Raw genomic sequence first — 14,869 nt, forward strand, 5'->3', positions numbered from 1 at the left:
GTTCTGAAGGGAGAGAGCTGGTGTGTCTGTGGTGGGGGCAGAAGGTCCCGGTCAGTGCAGAGAGGGCATGGGGCTGGGGTTCCTTTGGGGACAGAGGTGCCGGGTACAGCCTCTGGTACGGGGCCAGCGTGGGCAGGTGGTGCAGGCTGGCACAGGGCGCTCATCTATTCCAGTAGGGCACTGAGTCTGGCCCTAGAGCTCAAATGTGTGGTGGTGTGAGGCTCTGCATGGTGTGGTAGAGATCCTCACTTGTCTATTTTCTGATTGCAATCCGGTCTTATATTCCTCTGCCATCCTGACTGTGGTCCAGGCTGCTGCTGTAGGGCATGACAGATAACTCCTGATAAGCATGCTCATTGTTTCATGGGAGTAATTTACAATTTTCTAGTGAACGGCTAGGATGTCTGCACAGGAATCAAAGAGGTTTTAAAACTAAAGATTTCTGCCAGACCTTCTGCCAATTCAGAGCCTGTGTTCAGGGACAGAGTGCTTCTGCGTGGGGTTGTACATCCCTCTGCGCGGCTCTGCAGGAGCCCTCCCCGTTCAGCCTTGTCTTTTGCTCCTGCTCTGCGTTAGGAACTGGATGTGTCTTTTTCCTATTAGTAATAAAAGCATTTTTACTTTATTTAGAGGAAGGTATTAGAGTGTGGTTAGTTTTTTTTGTTGTTGTTTGTTTGTTTTTAATACAACGTTTGTGACCCCAAATAGGAAGTAAACCATGTGCATGTGTATTGTAGGCCCCATAACAGTAGTTATGCAGCTTGCAGACTTTAATAACTCAAAATTGACCTAGAGAAAAGCAGGAGCAATCAGTAAGGCAGTAATAAGACCAAGCAGGGAATTTATGTAACCATGAGGAATTCAGTCCCTATGATCTTTAGAGTATTACTCATATTAAAGAGATTTCCAGTCCTTCTGGTCTTGTGCTCCTCTGTTAACATTTGTCATTTTTCACAGTCCAACTTTTAACCATGAGCATTGTAATTTTTCCTGTGTGATAGGATTCTGTTATCCAACTATGGAGAACGCCTGATGGTGTCATATATTATTTATGTGGTCTAAAAGAGAATGAGCAGCAGTGCCGTGCACCCGTAATCACACTGAGCTTTGCAGCTAGGATGAGGGTGGATACACGCTGCGACTTTCCTTAGACTCTCAGCCTTTGGCATGACAAGTTACAAATAGTTTATATTAACCTTCCCTGAACTTGATCAAAACACAGATTGCAAAACAACTTCATCTGTTACCTGCATGTCAGTGTTAAAATATGTTCTTTGCCACTGCTGCAGCCAAGTGGCCCTTTACAGTGTGTGACTTACGATTCCTTATTTGGAGGAAATTGAAGGTAAAATAATGAATTAATTGTGCATTTAATGAGGAAAATCATCCTGTGTTTGAATATGCCTTTAGTAGCCAGAAAGTAATATTGATAGCCTTACAGTAAACAAAATTTCATCTCATTTTTCTCTAGTTTCCTGTTTTATAAATCAGATGCTGTTGCATTGTTTCTAGTATTGCTGAGGAGGAATAATGTAGGTAGCATGGAGTTCCTCTCGCTTGAGATTTTTCTTCCTCTTGCTGCTTATATTTCTTTACGGGAAAGTCCTAACGAGTCATCTTATCCTGGGATGTCTGGAGAGGTTACGCAAGTGTTCATCCTGATTAATTGGTGATGGTAAGCTGGTGTGTAATCAAGAACACAGAACTAATTACTGTACATTTTGTTGTTGTTGTTTGTTTTTGTTTTTTGTTTTGTTTTGTAGTATAAACGTACATAGATATAAAAAAATGTTTGGGTTAGAAGCAGTGAATTTTGTCAGTCTTGAAAATGAAGTTTAAGTCAGGAAAGTATTAGCACCTCCAAGAGACAACTTGTGTGCTATTGCGTAGTGGTTTCCCACTGTGGAGGCACCGTTTCTCTCACCAGGAAAATGGCAGAGGTTTGCATTCGCTCAGTGCCTGGGAGGGCTGAGTTGTTTGCTTAGAGAGCCTGTAGTGCCTATGGCACTTATAAGCATCCCCTCACAATATAAATGTTTCCTAGGACTGGAAGAAATAGAACCCTTACTTTTCCAATGGTGTGCTTATTATCAGGATTTACTGTTTGCAAACAACTACTGTAGTAGTAGAGCTTCTTCAAAGAAAAAAGGACTAACTTTTTCCCAGTTTCGATTGCTGTTAAATGAGTAATGTGTTCCTAAACACACATTGTAAGAATCTGTGTATAATGGGGCCTATATGGTGCTTGTAAATTTTATGCTATGATTTCCTCTTATTAGTAGTACCATCATTATTTTTGTATTAGCTTGTCTTTTGTTTATTATAGTTGCTTTTTCTTCCTCCTTCTGTTTTCTAGGAAATTATTTTTTTAAGTAGAGTATATAGTATAATGGCGCCGTTATCTCTGCCTGATGATTCAAAGGGATAGAGCCACAAGAATAAGTAAAAACTGATTGGTATGTTTCTAGCAATGCCATATTACAAGTCTGATGACAAAATATTTCATGTAATTCCTGCCATGCCTTAATCCCAGTGGACTGCCAGAACCATTACAGAATGAATTTCCAGATTTGGTGAACCAACTGTACCATCTGTCCATAGGGACAGAGTTCCCAAGTGCAACTGTCAAATTAATTTTTCAAGAGAAGTGTGACATTGAGGAGATATAACAATTAAAATACTCCTCCTGCATTACTGAGAAGAGGTGTTGTTTTTTTGTTGTTGGTTTGTTGTTGAGGTGGTTGTGTGTTTGTTGTTTTCTTTGTTACTGTTGTCAAAGGATAAACTTTTGCACTGGAGACTGGTCACTGGTGTGATTTTGTTTCTTTCACTGCTTTGTTAACAATATATCTACAGCAAGAGAGTCGTCTGAGATTTCATACAATCTTTTTTTTTTTTTTTAAACTGTGAAAGATCTTTTTGTTAGCCAGGGCACAGTATTTTATGTTCAGGTAAAAACATAGCCATAAGAAACAAGGAAGTCTTACAAATTAATCAGGTAGCATGGAGCAAGCAGATGAATAGTGATTTCTAGTTGACTTCTGCATTAAACTATAAGCTGGAAATAAAAGTGGCTTAAAATAATAGTGCTGTGGAAAGACTTGTTGGCTGAGGTTCTGAAAACAAATAGTTGTCTTAAAATTGTCCAGTTAATGAAGACAAAAATTAGCTGTCTCTCAGTTGATAGGACTCAGATTACTGAGTAGGACTTGAATAGTGAAGCCACCTGCTGGTCTAACTGCTCTTCAGCATGTGTAAAATGGGATGCATTGCAGGTCAAAAGAAAAGTTACAAGTCGTATACTTTAGGTCCTGTTTTATGTGTGTTGATTAGTACTTTTTGTGGGCTGAGTTTGAATCTCTCACAGTCTAAGTCTCTAAGTCTAAGTCTCACTGTGCTAAGCCTCCCCTTGGAAACGGCTTGAAAGAAACCAACCAACCAACCAAGTGAAAACGTGTAACAGGTAAAACAAAGTCTCTGATTTGGTTGCTCTCAGTGGTCTTTCATCAATATGTTTCCCGAGATCATTCATATTCAAGTTGGAAGCAAATCACAAAATCATAGAATATCCCGAGTTGGAAGAGACCCACAAGGATCACTGAGTCCAGGTCCTGGCTCCACACAGCATCACCCAAAATCAGACTGTGTGTCCGAGAGTGCTGTCCGAATGCTCCTTGACCTCCGGCAGCTCGGTGCCATGCCCAGTCCCTGGGGCGCCTGTCCCAGTGCCCGACCGCCTCTGGGTGCAGAACCTTTCCCTAATACCCAGCCTGACCTCCCCTGTCCCAGCTCCGTGCCGTTCCCTCGGGTCCTGTCGCTGTCCCCAGAGAGCAGAGCTCAGCGCCTGCCCCTCTGCTCCCCGTGAGGGAGCTGCAGGCCGCCATGAGGCCTCCCCTCATCTCCTCTGCTCTGGGCTGAACAAACTGAGGGCCCTCAGCTGCTCCTCACACACCTTGCTCTCTGGGCCTTTCACCATCTTTGTTCACAGTATGATCTTGGTTGTAAAGATGCCATAGCAGTACCGAATTAGAACTTGATTACATGAGAAAGCTCCCTGTGTCTTCCTGACAACCTGTGCCTCAAATCAGAACACACAGAAGCATAATTCCTTTGCTTTTCTAAGGTAGGAGGGTTGGAAGAAGATGAATGTTTGTTGAAAGAATCACCATCTCAAACCAGTCAGTTAGAGCCCCCAATAAAGCTAGGAAAGCAAAGCTGTGTTGCAGTAACTTGGCACTTGAGGCTGGAGCTGGAATAAAATGTTAGAGCTGGACACTTCGCTCCTCTAACGCAGCACCTTTACTGCACTGATGGAGAGTGCTGTGGAATGGGTGGCCTTGGTCTTTATAAAATGCTTAAACCGTCACTAAGAGAAGAATGGGAGAAGGTGGATCCACAGGTTGTCATCAAGGATAGAGGACGTTTTGGTTCAAACTCAGCTGTAATAGATGTTTAACTACGCACGTGTGTAGTTGCCACTTTTTTGTGTGTCCTTGCAAGACTATGAATTAATTCAGGTCTTGTTTGTAATGAGCAGGTGAGCAGTAATCTATGAGTGCTTTACTACGGTGGGAATTCATGTTATGGTGAGATTTAATTACAATAATAATGAAAATTTGCTGCCAGTCACTATGCAGGTAATGAAGGATACATGACGATGAAAGACTGGTGAATCACAGTGAAACACATCCTCAGCTTCTAATAGTTCTAAAATAAAATTTAGTTATGTTTTTACGTTTTTCAGTAAATTTACATCCTCGAAGTAATCTTTCTAACATGTAACAAAAACCATTTCCCATTGTATAATGGGACAATAAAGGGACAGTCCAGCACAGTGGCAGCACATAACTTATAAGAATTCTTAAATAATAAAAAAAAAAAAAATGGAGCTGTATTTCCTCCAAAATGCAACTGCTTAAACTGCTTATCTGCTTATTTTTCTACTTTCTAGCAGCATTTATGGCATAACAGGCATGGTGTTGGACTGTGGTGCGAGTAACCAGATTTGTTTTTTCAATCTCAACTTACCTGTTCATTCATCTGCTAAAGTCATTTATTGCTTCGTATATTCCACTCTGAACCTTAATTCATATTGTGAGATATTTCAGGGCTTTCTGAACACTAAGTATGAGAAAGAGGCAGTTATACCATGTTAACAAGTCTCCATTTTGTATAGCTACAAACAAAAAACCCTGTGCAAAGAAGCACTAGACCCAATTAAAGACAAAATTAAGCATGCCAGTTCACACAGTTCATTGCATTAGCCTGCCAGCATCATCACAAAGATTTTTAACTTGCTGCTCTAAGGTACTCAGCACCGCGTGATTCTCTAACCTCAGTTCTTGTAACTTAATCACTGTGGGTGATACATAAATCTAACAGATATTTCAAATACTTGCGGCACACTAGTTGTAGTTTTCAAGTACTGACTTAACTTCATTGGACTTTAAATAAATAAATTAAAGAATGCATTGGTAAATGAAAATATTGGACCATGAAGAAAGGTTTGCTTGCAAACTTTGGTATGTATCTTAGAGGAATGAATAGAGTGGTGCAATGCGTAAGCCTTAAAGGTGGTGTGTGCTCATTAACAGAGCCTTAGGAAATTGCTTAAAGAATGGGAAAGGGACCTAGAGTTCTTGGTGCTCCAGTATCTGGTTAATTTATGTATTTTTATGTTAAGTCATACAAAGATTTCACTTTTTTTTCATAGTAGTTGTATTTTTCATAAGGGTCATAACTTTGAAGGGGGACACTCTTAGATATGAGGTAGAAATAATAACAGAAGATTTTCCATCACATCTATGACTATAGATGATAAAATCAACATACTGCTGCGTTTGTAAAACCAGTGTTAAAGTTAGTGTCAATGAGATAAGTTAAAAGTCGATAATTTTTTGCCATTACGTTTATCATATACATTAGCAAGTATAAATTGTTCTGTGTTCTTCTTGGCATCAATTACAGAAACTGATGAAATGAAGGCACAAATTTCACAGGAAGGATAGTTGGGAATATCTCAAAAAGAATTACCTTACCTCAGTGATTACAAGTCATAGCATGGTTATTCGTTTTTTAATCCCTTTGCAATCTATCTGCAAGGCTAAATACACCTGGTCGTGCAATATTTTGTTGCTGTGTACCACTCCAAAGAGTTAGCTGTTAGCTGGGTAAATTACAGGTAAATACCGGTTAGATAACCGGTATTGTTAACTTAAATGGGTCATTCAGCAGAAGGATGAGAGTTTGCTTGAAATCTTAAGATCCTGGTTATTGTCACAATTTTAGATAGTGCATTAACTGCCTACAGTAGACTTATAGGAGACTTCTGTGATGAAACTCTTAGTGGTTATTAAGGCCTCGAAAATAATGTTGTAACATCTCTGTTTGCATGAGCACTTACTTAGTGAAAGAATATGTACAGTTTACACACCCACATACATGTATAAACTCTTGGCATAAGGTAAAGATCTGCATTTTGCTGTAGCTATATATGTGGCATAGTAGATGTTTAAGTGAAAGGCAAATAAAAATTCCTTTTCTAGGAATGGGATTACATTAGAATAACACTTGGGTTTTCTTTCAGAAAATAAAACTCAGTTGTGAAAGAATGGTTATCTAAAGTCATGGCTTAAACTTTCAGTTGGTTCAGTGCTGACTCTGTGACTCCAAATCTAGGGGCCTTGATTCAGAACAGTTCTAAAACTTTTTAAACAATCATGTAATTTAAGAGTATCATGACATAAAAGCATTCTAAATTTGCATTTTAATATTTAATATTAAATTTGTGCTGCTCCAAATTAGGTTCATTAACATCATCTTGAAAGGCTTTGGGAACTTGCCAAGTTAAACAACAGAAATATAATCAAATGAGGATTTTCAGAAATTGAGAAATTACGGAAGGAACCAAGGGCTCCAGATGGCTACTAGCAGTTAGCATGGACCGGAGGAATGGATGGTAATGAAATATGGCACCTCTGGGTGATGCAGCTGAAACGTAGTGATAGTAGCAGAGATCCTGCGCAAACATCAGTAAGCCCAGTGCTGGATGGGTTTCTACCGAGTGACAGCCTGCGCTTGGAACTTCCCTGAAAGCTAAAGCCGAGCTTCGGGAACCCAGTGCAAAGCGTAGCTGCATCCAAAGGAAGCCTCCAGCTTTCCCCAGCAGCTTTGGCCAGAGGCATTTGGCTGGGGAGCCGGAGGGATGGCAGCCCTGCAGGCCACGTGGCGCGGCCAGGGTGCGGCACGGAGAGCAGCTCTGGGTCGCCCTAGGCTCTGCTCTCAGACCACGTGCTCACTGGGGCCCAAGTGTATTTGTTAGAGGGCAGGATAAGGCCTTGTGGTGGGCCAGAGGTCCTTGGGTAGGCCATGAGCATGAATCCGGCCTGCAGTCCAGCCGGGAGCAAAATGGACAGGGCCAGGAGCAGGGCTGGAGGCCAGCCTCCCTCAGCGTCACTGGAGCAGGGCTGGGGAGAGCTCCAGGGGCTGGCAGGGGTCCTGGGCCCAGGGGCAGGGTGTTAGAGGGGCCTGCGTAAGGCTGGGCAGGGCCTTCAGGGGCTTAGGGTGCCCTTAGGGCTGTGAAATCCCATGTCTCTAGGGGACTTCCATTCTGCTTATTTATTAATAAATTACTATGTGCTTCTTTTAAGAGGGTGTTGAACAACATCTTTCTAGAGCTGAAGAAAACACAGGAGAAATAATGATTTTCAAGTGCAGTGATGCCAAAAACCACTTTGCTTTCTGTAGAAGAGAGTTTCAAGGGAAGAGTAGAGGAATGTTAAATTTCTGCTTGGAAATCCCCAGACACCAAGGGATTATTAAACACTTGGAGGCAGCTTAGATGGGAAGCCACCAGCTCTGGTAATGTGCACATAGGCTTAATTGGCAGATGTTCGAAACCAAGTGACAGCAGCAAATTAAATGTATTAATACTTGGAGAAAAATTGAGAAAGTGAAAATTTTAGTGTGACATAGACTATGTTTTGAAGTAAACCTCCTTGCTTTCTCCTTTAGTGGGATTATGTTAATGTACATTTAATATTAGTGGAAGTAGGGACCACTTTAAAAATACATTTGTTCTATTTATTACACGTGATAAAAGCCAGCAGACTGCAAAAGGAGCTGTAAATGCCTAATATCCATTTATTAGCTCAGACGCTGTTCAGTCATGCTGGTTTTTATAGTGAGGGTATGTTGATTTCCACTTAGATACAGATGACTAGAAACCTTAGTATCAGCAGCTGTAATCAAAGAGCACAGTCCCAAAGTGGCAGGAAAAACACATGGATGTACTTAAAAACTCTTTATGAAATGATTCACAAAGCACAAATATGTAATATTTAAGAAGCTAATCTCCCTAACCAACCTAGAGTGATTTTGTCAACAGGTCAGAAACAGGAGGGTAAGTGTTTCTTCACAGGGTTTTAGAAGTTTTATGGTAGAATGCTTTCTGCTCCAGGAGTTGAGGAGAGAGACGAGAAGAAAGAGCATTTTGCATTTGTAATACAGTCTCCTTGGGTAGGCGCTTCTGCATACATACCCAGTTAATAATGGTAAAAATCTTCCAACAGACTCTTAGTGGTCTGAATAAATCAGCAGAATCTCTGAGCTTCGTGCTCTTTCTATAGGAGTTTGTCGCTCTGGATCTGTTCAGCAACTTAATGATCAGATTTCACTGTCATGGCATTGTAGCTATTTTAATAAATAATCAATACTTGATTATAATTAGGTCACATTCTACAAAAAATGGGAGCTGAAAATCAGGCTGATTTTGTAAGCTATATAGAACAAGATGACTACTAGATGAAAAAAGTATAAGCCTGTTTCCATAAGGAGAGAACTGGGAGAGGGTAAAACAGATTTTTATGAGGGCTGGGGGAGGAGAAGCTTCACTCCTATTTGGTAGGGCTGCCCTCTAGTGCACTGCAGGCTAAGGCAGCAGATTTTTCCATTAGTAATGGGGTTCCCTGTGCACGATAACAGGGCGTTTGCACACATGATTATGCCTGAGGAAAAAAAAATAATATATGTATATATGTAAATATCTAAAATATATTAGTGCCATCTTGTGTTGCTTCTGTTTGTGTCAAGATAGCTGATGAAAAATTAACTGCTTACTGTTCATTTTTCTCTTAAGAAAAACAACATTTTTAAGAAAGCATGTCAAAAATTTGTTGTTTTTCGGAAAGTTTTCAGTGAGGAAATGCTCAAATCGGTCAAGTCTGTTGTGTATTGTAACGTTGCTGTTCTTTAACTAAAATTCCCCGACAGTCAGGAGCTGCAGCTGGAGTTCACGAGAGTGAGAAGGGGCCGTATCCTGATCCATCACAACTGCCTTGCACCTGGTGCCTAGCAGGAAAGAGCCATAATCCCTGCATGTTTGGCTTCTCCTTTCAGGAAGAATTTTCCAAATATCTTGTAACTGCCTTAGCAACTCTTGGTGCATTAGACTTTTGCAGGCTTTGCCGCTTGGGATGTGTTTCTGAAGTGTGAGATTTTAAACAGCTGGCGATGTGCTGGAAGATGGATCTGTAGGATCCAGTGCAAAGTCATAGAGGAGTACTGGGACTGCTCTGGTTTGTGACAGCCCATCATAACCAGTGGTGACTTGGTGACCCAGGAGCTGCAGAAGTGGCTGAGCTAGCCTAGCTGCTGCTTGTTGTGTGCGGCTATACCGGTGTGTGGGGTCTGTGCTGTAATTCACATGCCGTGTGTGCCATCCATGTGCACTTCGGGTGGTGATGGTGCAAAGCAGGTGGCAGTCACTTGGTCCAAATCATGCATCTCCTGGATGAATGAATGAGGAGGCAGAGCAGAGTATCGCACCCAGGTGTTACGTGTTTATATCCTAAACTTGAAGAACAAATATTAAAGGTCATTTAGTGTCACCATAAATCAAAAATCTATTATTGTCTCTGAAGCCCATTGAAGTTTACAAGTTAATTTCATGCTGGAACTGCTGTACTGCAGATATTGTTTTGCGCAGTTGTCCTGTGTTGCCCTCCCACGTCGGCAGCCGCCACCTGTCGGGGAGCACCTTCTTTGATTTTAGTTCATAACTGCTAGTGACTGTCTTAATGGTTTTTAAATTACATATTGATTTGCTTCTTAATGCCTTTTCTCCCCCATGCTTGTTTCTCCTCATTGGCATTCCTAGATGTATATCTTAGTTCACCAACATTTTTGTTCATCGTTTTCATATTATTTGCGGGCTGGTCAGTATTTGTTTCCTCAAGCCCTTTTAATAAATAACAGCCCTTCAAATCTTGTGAATGGGGTGTGTCTTGTTCAGAGTGTGAGGAAGTTGGTCAGCAAGTGGCATCACTCAGGAGCTGAGGGAGGCATCAGAGTTAATAAATGAATTTTCATCAAGAAATCTCATGATACATCTTCATTTGATTTTGAGACTACGACTGTGGATTCTCTGAAATGACAGTATTTGAGCATACCTCCCATATTGTGCTTCCTTGTTGCTTTAGATTCTTACATGTGCAAGGGAAAGGAGTAAGGGCTTGTGCTGTCCTGCTTTTATGTGTTCCCCAGTGCGACCAATGTGAAACAAAGGGAAACAAAAAGTGGTGTGAGATGAGGAACTGTGGTAGGAAGAGAGCTTTGGGTTGTTATGTTTTGACTCTGACCCCGTTGTGTAAACAAAGACATGCAAAACTACAATAAATCTTCAGCTAGATGAGCAGTGACGTAAAGGCAATTTTGTACTTATATATAAATATGTGGCTGCTATTACCTTACTGTCAAAATACACGGCCAAGTATTTCAAAGCAAGGTATGCAGAGAATCCATTACCTGCATTTCCCATTTGCCGTTCTGTGTGTGTTTGATAGTTAATAGCAGCCTGGATTTATATGGATGAAGCAGTGGACTGTGAAAGGTTGGAAGACACCATGGTTTGGCCACGAGGGTACGTGCAGGATTATGCCATAGTTTTTAAGAGGTAACTCCACAAAGTGGCAGTAAAAAGCAGTGTAAGATTGCCATCCCACTCCTAAGCTGTGGTTATTGATTGCATCCATAAGCCACGTACATGTCAGTGCAAAGCCATTTTTGTGGTGTTTCAGCAGAAGCCTTCATATGTAGAGTCATCTTCAATTATGTAGCTGTGCAGGAGTATGCCACTCCACGTCCTTGGTCTCTAGTCATGGCAAGGCCCAGTACTTTCTCTAAAATGTTGTATTTTTGCCCCAAATCCTTCTCATCAAAGCCTGAAAACTGCATCTCTGCGTGCATCTGGGGAGTCCTCCATGCAGACCACTTCTCAATGTGAAGTCTGGCGTGGTGCAGAAAAACAAACTGGGAGGACTGATGGCAGGGGCATGGGGGATCATGCCTGTGATCTTGAACTGTTTTTTTAAAAAATGTGGAGTTTGGTTTCTTTCTATACTCTAACAGAATCAGATGTAGACTGTATTCCATCCTCGATGTTGGTGCTTTTAGTTGGTTTTAGCTGGTGCAATAGTTTCTCTTTGTGACCTTTCTGATGCCTTTAAGTGCCCGTAATATGTGAAGAGAAATGATACCGCTTGAAGGAGATGAAAATACGAGGAGGAAATGAATTTCTCCAACACGCCTGTAACAAAACCACTACTTCCTGCATGGGAAATAGCCCAGAAGGGTCATCTTTTTCCTCCTGCCACTGAACAAAGACTTCTAGAATAAAGAAAGCATTATAACCAATAATGCACTTCCCATGCCATCTGCGTGTTCCACGTGTATGCCTTCTGCCTGCAGAAGTTTCCTTTCTGCTTCTGGCAGTTATTTGTCAGAGGCATTGTGATGAGCATATGAGACTTGATCACCTGTCTGTTAAGTCAGTCTTGCTCTCTCTGAAGTGTATTTATTGCAGCTGTGTGATGGGAAGACATAATTCTTGTGAGGAACTTTCATTGTGATAAAAGCGAGAACATGTAGGTTTGAGTTCTGCTGTATAAAACAAGTAGCTGCTTTAGGGGTTGGGAAGAGAGAAGCCAGGAAGAAAAGCACATGGAGCTGCTCTGTTTAGGTATGGTTGAAGTATTTGGTGTCTGGTTGCTTGGCTTGGGTAAGGTTTATGAGGCACAATCATGCATAAAGCTCCGCTCAGAGGAGAAGTAAGTTAGGACAGGAAGCCTTCTGCTTTTCTACTTTGTGCTACACTTTGTATTCGTGTATATTGTGTGTTGATCCATGTATCTTGAAAAACAGGTGTAGGAATTAGAATGACTTAGTCATTTTTCTATAGCAGAGCATGTAGTGTATCATCTTTCAACAGGATTAGGCTTTCCAGTACTGTAAGTTGCAGACTTTCGGGTGCTCAGTTGCACAGAAAATAACAAAAACATCACATGGTGATTCCCCCAGAATGAGCAAGCAGCAGAGTGCAATCTGCTGCTGCTGTGCCAAGGAGCAAAGAGTAGACATGGCTGTGGCTGTGCAGGTGCAGAGAGAGATATTTTTTAAAAAAGGCTGAGCTATTCCAGAAAATGCTAAGTCATTGTAAGTACCACACCGGTTGTTGGTTCAGATGGAGTCTTCATGCGGAAAGACAGAACCTGTCTTCTCTGTGACAGTGTGGTCTGTAAAAGGTTGGACCTCTCACTGAAAAACTTGAGGGCCTACAAAACAAAACACTTCCAAATACTGGGATTTATGCAGCGGTAGTGCCTGTGCATGCATCATTGTATGACGCTCCTCAGACAATACTCAAGATTATTTTTTATGTGCCACCTTTTGCTGCTGGTTTTCTGTACGCAGAGCTACTTGGTGTCAGCTTCAAATGAATAAACTCTGCATCTTTTCTTTGAGGTAGAATGGGCTGTGAATGGAGCCTGACGGGGGAGATTGCTGTGTGATGTTGGCTTCTTTGCCACTGAGCTGCACTGCTCTGGAGTGGAGTTTCAGGGAGCAAAGCAGAACAAAGGATGGCTTATTTTACAAACATGGTGTCACTTTGAAGAGTCCAGGGGAGCAGAATTGTTTATGTAAATTATTCCTTGGTTTTACGTTCTTAATTGAAGTAAATTATCTTCTTGCAAACAGGTCAAGAATTTGAAAGAAAAAGATTCAATGCCTGTAATTCCATACAGAAATGCTAATCTGTTTGAATGTGAATGTTTTTCCAAATTCTATTCTTTTGAATGCTCTCCTAGTTTGAATTGCCTAGTTGTTGCTTTTTATTTTAATTTGATGGTCCAATTGTCTCTTTGAAAAACTGAAAATCGGTGAAAACGCATTTCCAATGCATTGAAGGCTTGAATTGCAGACCTTTCAGCAGAACATAACGCATTAATTTTTCAGGTCTGTATTACATGGGTTTGTAACAGTGATTTCTTCATAGATGTTTATTACCTCTGATGAGATATGTATGAATGTTTTAAATGCTAATGTAGTGCACAGGCCAGCATCAGCATGTAGGATTTGCAGCATGAAGATCTGTCACAACAGGTAGAAGCATCTGTGTGTAAATACTGAGTAGCTGTGTTTGTGTGGGTAGCCCAGCAGGTGGGTGGCACCTGTGTTCTGCTTTAAGGCAGGGGAGGAAGTCTCCTTTTCCTTTGTGGATCAGTAAAGTCACTCCTCTGTGCTGAAGGCATATCGTGCCTCTTACTTGTTCTGGATTTTCTCTGTAGCAGGGAAAACCAAAATCTGCTATCCATCTGTGCAAAACTGGACGTAGTAGTACACAAAAATGAATAAATCTGTTCTCAGAAGAATTCATGCTAGGAAGGTGGCTCTACAGAAGAAACTGAAATAGTTTTATTATAAGAATAAACATTGTGATTTAAAGATATGTGTTTAATTTTTTTATTTTTAAAGAGCACACGTATTTTCTGGGCCTCACTGTGAGAGAACATTGGCAAAAATGAATTCCTGACAACTTAGGGTGGGAACAATGAATGAGTTTCTGGAACAGCCAGTGGTGGTGGCTGAGTTTCTAAATTTCCACAGCCCCTGGTGCGTGGGGTGAACACGTCGGTGAAAGCAGCGTGTATCTCTCTGCTCGCTTCTACCTTGGTGCAAGCTGGCGCAGTGCGTGTGGGCTGCAGGTCCTCCAGTCCCACCCAGCCTGGTGTTTGGCAGGGGTTCTCTATCGCACATGGATGCACCCATGAATGTATGCACACACACAGCTGTGTGCACGTCTATAGGTGCCGAGGTATACTTAGGTGCATGCATACGTGTTATTGTGACAATGGCATTGGGCTTAACCCAAGCCTTTGAAGCTGGTTTTTGACAGCATATGCATCTGTCTGCAGAACAACGTATTAGGCTCTTGTGAAGTGTTGATATTAATCTGATGTTATGTTTTCCCCTCATTTATTGCATATTAGAGGTAACGCACACTGTCAAGCAACAGCAAGCTCATTCATTTTAGGAAATTAGCAAAGCCACGTTGTGGCCCACTGCTTGAGAAACAGCTGTCATGGAAATCTCTGCTTTGTTTACTTGTGAGACTGTGTGTTTTTCTGCAGAATTCCCTTCTGTTAATCTGTCTCATATGAATATGTTGTTTTGAAACTTTGGCATCTTCCCCTTCTGTGCTAGTTTTGTTTGGTGGTAATGGAATTGAGAGCCAAGAGGGACTCTGAATGGCAAATAGGTTTCCTAATTAAGAGGGAGTGATTGAGTAGAATTTGAAAGATTAGTTGTGAATGTGTCTATACTTTTGTTTAAACTTCAGCACTAAACTCTTAATTATGTTTTGCAGGATATGAATGATTACTCGCCGGTATTTAGCAAAAAGCTCTACAGGGGAATGGTTGCTCCTGATGCAGTCAAGGGCACCGTTATCACTACCGTTTCAGCTGAGGATCAAGATCCTCCGGTAAGCAAAAAGGTTCTATTAATACTCTGCACCCAAGAGGGAGAAATCTTT

The 14,869-nt window shown here is 41.3% G+C and overlaps 1 protein-coding gene across 30 annotated transcripts in view; it reads left to right on the top strand.

Annotated features, from left to right (window-relative positions):
* The window catches only part of PCDH15 (protocadherin related 15), a 535,558-nt gene that overhangs the window by 415,386 nt on the left and 105,303 nt on the right, over positions 1 to 14,869 (top strand). For all 30 annotated transcript variants that reach the window (XM_083844291.1, XM_083844317.1, XM_083844318.1 and 27 more), the window contains one exon: positions 14,702 to 14,818. In XM_083844291.1, coding sequence (XP_083700417.1) covers positions 14,702 to 14,818 — 117 coding nt within the window. The remainder of the gene's footprint in view (positions 1 to 14,701; positions 14,819 to 14,869) is intronic.

Source organism: Anser anser, assembly GCF_964211835.1.
Source record: "Anser anser genome assembly, chromosome: 7".
NCBI classification, from domain to species: domain Eukaryota; kingdom Metazoa; phylum Chordata; class Aves; order Anseriformes; family Anatidae; genus Anser; species Anser anser.